This window comes from Equus przewalskii, chromosome 6 (genome assembly GCF_037783145.1).
Source record: "Equus przewalskii isolate Varuska chromosome 6, EquPr2, whole genome shotgun sequence".
NCBI classification, from domain to species: domain Eukaryota; kingdom Metazoa; phylum Chordata; class Mammalia; order Perissodactyla; family Equidae; genus Equus; species Equus przewalskii.
In genome coordinates, this window is record NC_091836.1 from 52,155,576 (window position 1) to 52,165,761 (window position 10,186).

Genomic DNA, 10,186 nt, shown 5'->3' on the forward strand with positions numbered 1-10,186 from the left:
CTACTGAAAAAAAACCGGTATTTTACCAATGAGTTTTCTCAAGGCTTTTTTCATGTCTCTGTTCCTCAGGCTATAGATGAAGGGGTTCAGCATTTGAGGGACAGCAGTGTACATCACTGAAGCCATTGCAGTATTTATGGAAAACTTAGTAAGAGCTGAATTAATGTACACTCCCAAACCTGTCCCATAAAACAAGCATACAACTGAGAGATGAGAACCACAAGTGGAAAAAGTTTTACACTTTCCAGCCACTGATGGCATTCTCAAAACAGAGGAGAATATTTGAGCGTAAGAGAAAATGATTCCACACACAGGAATACCACCAAATATGCTAGTAGCAAAGTATATCACAATGTTATTGATGAGGGTATCAGAACATGCAAGTTTTATGACCTGAACAACTTCACAAAAAAATAGTGGTATTTCCAGGTTTGTGCAGAAGGTCAGCTGCAATACCATCAGACTGTGGAGGAGGGCATCCACAATGCTTATGAATAGTGAGAGTAGAATCAGCAGTCCACAGAAGCGGGAGTTCATGATGACCATGTACTTCAGTGGATGACAAATGGCCACGTAGCGATCATAGGCCATGACTGCAAGAAGACAATTTTCCAAACCAACAGAAACCAGAACAAAGCAGGACTGGGTGAGGCAGCCTATATAAGTGATGCTTTGGTTATGTGCTTGGATGTTCACTAGCATCTTTGGGATTGTGGTTGTGCTTAAACAGATGTCACTAAAGGACAGATTGGAAAGAAAGAAGTACATGGGTGTGTGGAGGTGAGAGTCAGAGATGACAGCCAGGATGATCAGCAGGTTTCCTAAGATGGTGACCAGGTACACGGACAGGAAAAGGCAGAAAATAAGGGGCTGCAGTTCTGGATCATCTGTCAATCCCAGGAGAATGAATTCTGAAACATTTGCTTCATTTTTGTGTCCCATGTTGTTGATGAATCTGATGGAAAAATGAGGTCAAAAGAAAATAAAATGAATCGTTCCTGGATAAGCAGCAGAAGCATCAATTGGGAACTTGTTAGAAATGAATAATGGTGGTACCACTACAGACACTGCTGATAAACTTTGGTTTGCGGACTGGGGTGAGCAATTTGAGTTTTAAGGAGCTCTCCAGAAGAATTTGATACACGCTAAAATTCAAGAAACAGTACTTAAAATAAAGAAGAAAACACTGCGTATTGTGAAACAAAGAGAATATTGAAATCGTTTCCTCTGCTAATTTCTTTCCCATCATCATCTCTCACTGTTCCTTTCCATCCACTTTATTGGCCCTTAACTTTGATCACTAACTCTATTTTTCACCTTGTGCCAAGTGTTGAGATTGAAAAAAGAGTAAGGCATGATGTTTCCTTCAGAACTATTTCTTGCCTCAAACAAAAACAAGGATGAGGATGAAGGTATGCAATCTTTCTTGCAGACTATGGTCCAAAAACTTTTGCATGACTCAGAATCATATGACAGGCTTGTTAAATTACAGATGAGCTAGATCATATAATCACCCCATTTTTCCATAGGGAAATTCAGTTAAGGTGAGGTTACATCATGGACACAAAGTACACAGTTCATGGTAAAGACTGGGTCTGAGATCAGATCATCTGACTGCAGAATCGACTAATTATCTGTCCACTTGACTAATTCACTTGACTAATCTCTGTTAATAACTCTGGACATTACAGAATTAGCATTCCTGAACCATCACTCAGATTTCAGAATTATTCTTTAAAATTTTAGTAATTCATCCTGAACAATGCCCCCATTTTTTTCACTTTCCTACAGGATATGCCCACCTCTATCCATGAAGTATTGTGCACCAGATCCTGCCATCCATCTGAGTATATGCACTATACCTAAGCAAAGATTAGAAAATGTTGCGTATAAACAAGAAGTTCCTAAGAGTCTTCTGTGGAAACTCCACTTACCTGAATTTGAAATGGATTCTAATACAAGCTGGAAAACTATGTCAATGAGATTCTCTGTCTCATCTGAAGGGAATTTCTTCCCTTTAGGTGACAGAAGGCACACCATTTTTTTTTAAAAAAAGAAACAACTAAAGATGGAAAGAATAAAATGTATAGCTCCTAAGAAAACAGAAGAAAATAACTTCAATTTTTGGTCCTTGGAAGACAGAGACTAACAAGATAAGAGAGACTTATATGATACTTAAAAGACATATGATGAAATCTATAACAATTAGCATGATTCAAATAATAAAAATAATCAGATTTATGAATCAACACAAATTATGGAATCCTACAAGAGAAAAATTTTGTATGACAAAAGTTTACAGCATGAGAAAATTTTAAAGATTTTTTAACCCTATGTAGACACATTGATATCCATCATTGATTTTTTAAGTGAAACAAGATAAACGGTTAACAGTGAAGAGCTTGGTACCATCAGTCAAATTTATCAAATTCATACATTTTACTATTCTTATTGTAGCTGTTTTTATTGCAGTAAATCATACAGGTATCTGTGAAAACCCCACATCATGTATTTGCACAACCTTGACTCTTTTCCTTCCCCAGAGAAACCACTGCATAAATTTCACATACATTATTCCTCTGCAACTTTTACAATAATTAGTCTTATTGGCCCACAACAATTGCACTATTTTGCATGTTTAAAGTTTTGTATAAACCGAACCATACTGTAAACACTATAATTTGTATTCTTCTATAATTTATTTTTTGACAAATGTTGATGTATTTAGGTCCACTTCATGAATTTTAATTAACAGAGAGTATTCCACTATATTATTACATCATGCTTTATTTTTCCGTTGTCTAACTGAGAGGTATTATCGTTAATGCTTTTTACTCTATAGATGTTCATGAATATACATACAATATAAGGTCGTACATGGGGGATACCATGAAATTATAGCTGATGTTTTCTCGAGGAAGTAAAGAACAATAACTAAGGTGAATACAAACTAAGTGCCTTCTGCAGGCATATTGGTTTTTTTTTTTAATTTTATTAGAAAGACCTAAAGCTGATATAGCAGAATATGAATATTTGTTAATTTTGGAAAGAGCTGAAGAGTGGTTGTTATGTTTTTTTTAAATTATAGTATCTCTGCTTTTCTTATATAAAATACATGGTACTATGAAGGCAGCTGGCTGACTCTCTGGCTTCACTTTCTCTCCAGCATTCTCACAGCTCAGCTACAGGGGTAATTCAAACACTCTTCTGTACAATGGTGTATCAAGAACCAGAAATGAAAATTAAAGGAAAAGCTGTCAAACCCTTTCCACATGACCAGACAAGAATTCAAGTCAATGCCAGAAAGTTTTATGACAATCGTCCTGTTTGAGAAGGGGCAGATTTCTGCTCAGGATGATAATGCATCCTTCCTTTTTTTTAATAGAAATGCACATTGAGAACTGGCTGAGTATTGGTACACACATGCATGGGAATTTCTCAACAAGAAGACAGTTGAACTGCAGTTCCATAGACACTTGATTCTGATCATTTCACACATGTGCTGCCCTCATTACTTCCCATAGGCAAATTTGTAGTAAAACACCTGTCCTCATTACCAAGATATTAACTAAGGGGATTTAAGTCACCTGGATGGCATCACTGTGGAATAATGCTTGACATGTCACCAGGGTATTGAAGAAAGAAAATAAATCTTCAGGAAGAGCTGAGAGACCAAGTGAAACAATGGGCTCCTGACCAAGAAAGATCACCACTGGATGGATCCTCATGTCTGCTTCTTCCTGACCAGGAAAAGGCTATTGAATGAGGTTGTCACAGGCTGACTCTTTACAGTCACTATATCCCTGGAGGTTCAATATCCAAAGCTCCTCATTAGTCAAATGTTTTAGTTATTCTGATCCCTGGGCACTGAAAATCCTTAAAGACCAAGACTATAGAACAGAGGAAATCATGATGGCCAATCTCTGACTCAGGTAGGTGAGGTAAATATCATCCAGATCACTCTACCCGTTTATGTTCAACTGCATTTCACATACCATTCGCACATGTACACACACTTCTTTTGTAATGAGCTCCAGAATACTTTTTTAAAGTTACAAAAAAAGCATCTTTATCTAATTAATGATATCTTGGATCTTGACTCCAATTTTAAGTGTGAAGACATAGTTCATGAATTGGGTATAAATAATATGTAATAAATATAGCCAAGATATTGTAAAATTTAAACACTTAGAGGTATTCCATTTTTAGAGTCACTGAATGTTTCCTATACCTTAACTTCTGTTTTCTATATTTAGCACAGAATAATCTAAAATATCTGTGCTCAATTGTGATTGTGATCAATATACACAGACTTTGTACTCCCCTCTAAGACTTTCATAACCAGTTGCCCCTATTCCACAAAATAGATTGAATGTACACTTTTCTTCTCTTTCGGATGACTTGAGTTGCATTTTGACTTTTCATTTTTAATTGCATTGTGGTAGAAAAACAATGTTACTGAAAGACAGTACTATGCAATTTCTCCACTGCGTAGTAGATGTCATGAGATTTCATCCATAATTTAATAGATGTAGGTGATGCTCCTTGTTAATATTTACATAAAAACCTTTTCAAGGACTTCAATATTCCCATGTGTTCCTCAATTCATTTTACATTTTAACTGTTTCTATATTAATCTTCATAGTCTCTATTTTTCTAGATATATAATTTGAAAATAAACTTATGACAAGATGGCATAGTAATGTCGCCCTTCACCATCTTAACTTCACTCACTTCAAATATATGAGAAGTAAATAAAATACACAAAGACATCAACTCAAGAAAGGATAAAGTTTTCCATGTACCACAAAAGAACTGAAACATAATGTTGTAGGTGGGCTGGAGCCAAGTTGCTTCATAGATTTGAATCCATAGGTGAGAAGATACTTGCTCTTTCAGTTAATGAGGATCAAATGTCCTACAATAATATTGAGTGCTTGAAGCCAAGGGCAGAAATGGAACTTTATTTGAGAAAAAAGGTGAACATAGAGTTATGAACATAGAGTTATGACTGGGTCCATGACTGTGGACATAGAATATCAAAAAAAAAAAAAAACTTCCAAGGAGGAAGTCAACTAATCTAATAGTTGACCTTATGCCTGGATTTGTGATATTCTTGATGTCACTGAACAGAATCAGCCAGTGACCTGAATTCAGGACTAGAGAACTGGTGATTGGTGAGCATAGTTGTGAACTTGGTCAAGGAAGAGTGAGCACATTGATAGAAAGAGAGAGAAGGTGAAACTTTCTCATTCAAATGAAATCTGCAAATCAAAATACCAATAGGTAGAAATCAAAATAAGCCTGAAACAGAAAACTTACAAAATGAATAATCAGAACATAAAGACCAGCAGGGCTGAAACAGATAAGAGATGGGAAAAATATTAAGGATGCTATCAAAGAGGTAATGTCAGAAGGATTATATCAACATCCTACAAAATACAAAGACAGAAAAAGGGTATCCCAGTCAAGGTGACTTTTAATTAATTCTAAATTTCTAGTTGCTTCAATCAATGTGGTAATGGTGGAGATGATGAGATTTTGATGGATTCTGGATATATTTTGATGGTGCAGACAATAGAGTTTTCTGCAAGATTTGACACAGGTTATAAGAGAAAGATGGGTGTCGAGGTTGGTGCTTAGTGAGAGAAAATTGCTCAGTATCAGAAAAATTGGACTTGTCATCAATGATAATGGAGAAAATTGCATGTATATCCTATTTGTGGATTAATATTAGGATTTGGGTTTTCAAAATGGTAAGTTTCAATCGCATTTTAGGCATCTATTTGGGGATGTCAAGTGGGCAGTTGAATATACACTTCTGGAATGGAAGGTAGTGTATCTCTACAGAGACATGAATTTGGGAGTCTTAGTGTGTCAATGGGCTGTCAACCATGAGTCTTGATGCTATTACAAAGGAATGATGGCAGAAAAAGAGGACTGAGTACAGATTCAAGAGGACCTCCAGTGTTGGGGCTTGTGGAGATGAGGAAGATGATCATAGGAGACAGAGAAATAGGAACCAGTGAGGTAGGAGTAAATGCAAAATAAACGTGATGCTGAAAGGTGACAAAAGAAAGCATTTCAGTAAGTAATAAATGGGTCAATGTTACTGGTAAGTCAGTTAAGGGAAGGATAAAGTTTTAAACAATGGGCTTAAGGTAGGGAACCTTGATGACTCTTTAACAGTAGAAAATGTGAGGATCTGAGCAAGGACCTGACTGAATTGACATCAAAAATCAATGAGAGGAGAGGAATTGAGTAGAGTGAGTAAAGGCAGCCCCTTTGAGAAATTATGCTAGAAGGAAGCAGAAAAAGATTTAGCTAGAGGAGGAGTCCAAAGAGATTTTGGTCATTGTTTTAAAGAAATTCAAATATATTGAATGCTATCAGAAATAAACTAACCCGAGGGGAAAAGTGACAATGAAGGAGAGTGAGAGAGGAATTATCAGGGCTATGTCCTAAAATAGGCAAGAGTTTTTTACTTCTATGCACAAATCAAAGTGTTAGTCTTGATTTGGCGCAGATAAAACTAAACTTTAGAGCAGTTAGACCTAGGAAAATATTTTTTTTCATAAGGTAATAAGTAACACATTTTTTTCTCCAAAACACAACTGTTGGAGAAGGGGTGACATGCATGGAGATTTGAAAAAAAAAAAAAAGAAAGAAAAAAAGCAACAATTTGTTGGTGCACCCTAAGCAGAACCCTAAAATGAGAAAACTCACTGCCAACACAAACATCCAGGCTACTTGACACGAGAGCTGTTTCAGTAGTAGGAGAAGAGAGAAGATTATCAAGTCAACTTTAGGAAGAAAAAGGAAATTGAGAAAAGTGTGCCTGGATACATCAAACGCTTTTGTAGTTCTGGAATTTAAAAAATTTAATCTGTACCAATTGCTTAGCAGGAATCATAGTACCACATAACTAAGTAGTTGTTATTTAAGATTATTATGACAATGGTTGAGAAAATGAGATTATTTTTATAATTTTCTTGTCTTCCCTACCACACACATGGTAGTGTATGAAATAAACACTTGAACATTCTCTTCTGTTTAGCTGCCAATTACATTTTTACTTGAAAGCTAATAGGAAAATACATTACAGTATTTTAATATTTTAATTAATTAATTAATTAATTAATTAAAGAAAGTCATAATTAATCTCCATTAACAGGCTATTAATTCTAGATTGATTTTTCCTTTCCTTTAATTCCTTCCTAGGTAGACCAGTGGGATCCATAAAATTAATCTCCATTAACAGGCTATTAATTCTAGATTGATTTTTCCTTTCCTTTAATTCCTTCCTAGGTAGACCAGTGGGATCCATCCCACTCTTTATTTCTGAGTCTTTATAGAATATTAAAGAGGTAATAAATCCCTCAATACTCAGTAGCTTTATCCATTCTCTATTCCTTCCATATTTTCACACATCTGTCTCAGTTGTATAGTTTCCAAATAATGTCAGGATAATAAATATTGAACATTAAACATGACGTTCAGATCTTCTTCCATCTTTTTCTGTTGGGTCGTGTCAAAGGCTGGGTGCCTAGGGTACTGGCTCCAAAAGGAATCCCTAGTTTACGAGCCAGGATCAACTTAATGACACACCTACTTCCTGTGTTAAGATAAGATACCTGAGAATATGGTCATTTATTGCCCCCAAACAAGCAAGAGTTGATTAGCTAAGTTCTGGAGGCATACTTTCATCAATTACTCTTACGAATCAGTGGTTTAGAAAAAGTCTCCAAAGGTGTGAACAATTCAGTAATATCTTAATATTCAGAGCTGAATGACCACAGGTAAACTTAGCTTCACCAATGAGAAATTCTGTTCCCTGAGCCTGGAATTAACACACCGTCAATCATTTGGGGTAAGATTTTGACTCAAACAAAATCACCAAGCACAATTCCTGTCATCTGAGACCCTCTCAGTGCTTCCTGCTGTTATTTTTTGTTCCGTGCACAGGACAGGACCACAGGCAAGGTGAAGTAAGAGAAAAGAAAGGAAGAATATCTTTTCCATGAGAACTGCAAATTTCAAGGGAGAATGGATCTGCTGACACTCTCCCTGGAAATCTTGCTTGTGTAGGGAAGCTGAATGAGGGCACCATCTAAATGAACATCAATGATATCAATGGTTGTTTGGTATGGATGTATGGTGAAATATATAAAGATTAAAATAAACAACCTCAGTGTATCAATACACACAATGACAACTCAAAAGAAAAAAGTAATTTGGATAATAAGGTATGTATAGTGTGAGAAATTTAATTAGGTTTTTTATTACGTAGATGATATAAATTATCATTTTTGATAATGAAACCTTTAAATATATTAGAAATTGAAAATAAAGTCCTGAGTATTCATCACTCAGCACCATTGAATAAAAATATATTATTTTGCATTTTTTGTAGAGAAATAAAATAATACATGTACATTTCAAGTCCCTCCTCCCTCCTTCTTTATTTCCCACCCTTTTTTTATTTTTTATTGAGTTAATGATAGGTTACAATCTTGTGAAATTTCAGTTGTATATTATTTTCTGTCAGTCGTGTTGTAGGTGCACCCCTTCACCCTTTGTGCCCACCCCCCACCCCACCCCACCCATCCCCTGGTAGCCACTAATCTGTTCTCTTTGTCTACATTTTAAAATTCCTCATATGAGTGGAGTCACACAGAGATTGTCCTTCTCTATCTGGCTTATTTTACTCAACATAATTCCCTCAAGGTCCATCCATGTTGTTGCAAATGAGATGATTTTGTTCTTTTTTATGGCTGAGTAGTATTCCATTGTATGTATATATATATGACATCTTCTTTATCCAGTCATCTGTTGATGGGCACTTAGGTTGCTTCCACATCTTGGCTATTGTAAATAATGCTGCAGTGACCATTGGGGTGCATGGGACTTTTGGAATTGCTGACTTCAGGCTCTTTGGATAGATACCCAGAAGTGGGATAGCTGGATCGTATGGTGGCTCTATTTTTAATTTTTTGAGGAATCTCCATACTGTTTTCCACAGTGGCTGCACCAGTTTGCATTCCCACCAGCAGTGTATGAGCATTCCTTTTTCTCCACACCTCCTCCAACATTTGTTATTTTTAGACTTAGTGATTATTGCCACTTTAACAGGTGTAAGTTGGTATCTTAATGTAGTTTTGATTTGCATTTCCCTGATGATTAGTGATGTTGAACATCTTTTCATGTGTTTAAAAGCCATCTGCATATCTGCTTTGGAAAAATGTCTGTTCACCTCCTCTGCCCATTTTTTGATTGGGCTGTTTGTTTTTTATTGTTCAGTTGTGTGAGTTCCTTATATATTATAGAGATCAACCCCTTGTCAGATATATGATTTGCAGATATTTTCTTCCACTTGGTGGGTTGTCTCTTTATTTTGACCCTAGTTTCCTTTGCCTTGCAGAAGCTGTTTAGTCTGATGAAGTCCCACTTGTTTATTTTTTCTTTTGTTTCGCTTGTCTCAGAAGACATGGTATTCAAAAAGATCCTTTTAAGTTCGATGTCAAAGAGTGTACCACCTATATTACCTTCCAGGAGTTTTGTGGTTTCAGGACTTATATTCAAGTCTTTGATGCATTTTGAGTTTGTTTTTGTGTATGACATGAGATAATGGTCTACCTTCACTCTTTTGCATTTGGCTGTCCAATTTTTCCAACACCATTTATTGAAAAGACTGTCTTTTCTCTATTGTGTGTTCTTGGCACATTTGTTGAAGATTAGCTGTCTGTAGATGTGCAGTTTTATTTCAGGGCTTTCAGTTCTGTTCCACTGATCTATATGCCTGGTTTTGTATCAGTGCCATGCTGTTTTGATCACTATGGCTTTGTAGTACGTTTTCATGTCAGGGATTATGATGCCTCCAGCTTTGTTCTTTTTTCACAGTATTGCTTTTGGATTCAGGGTCTTTGGTTGCCCCATATGAATTTTTGGATTCTTCGTTTAGTTTATGTGGAGAATGTCATTGGGATTGTGACTTAGATTGCAGTGAATCTATAGATTGCTTTAGGTAATATAGACATTTTAACTATGTTTATTCTTCAAATCCATGTGCATAGAATATCTTTTCATATCTTTATGTCACCGTCTATTTCTTTCAGTAATGTCTTATAGTTTTCATTGTATAAGTCTTTTACCCCCTTGGTTAAATTTATTCCTAGGTACTTTATTC

General features: G+C 35.8%; 1 protein-coding gene across 1 annotated transcript; it reads right to left on the reverse strand.

Moving 5' to 3' along the window:
- On the reverse strand, positions 1–942 carry LOC103567778 (olfactory receptor 7G1-like). Its single transcript, XM_008544511.2, has one exon. It carries the CDS (start codon positions 940–942, stop codon positions 1–3), a length of 942 nt encoding a protein of 313 aa, XP_008542733.1.
- Positions 943–10,186: the final 9,244 nt, after the last annotated feature.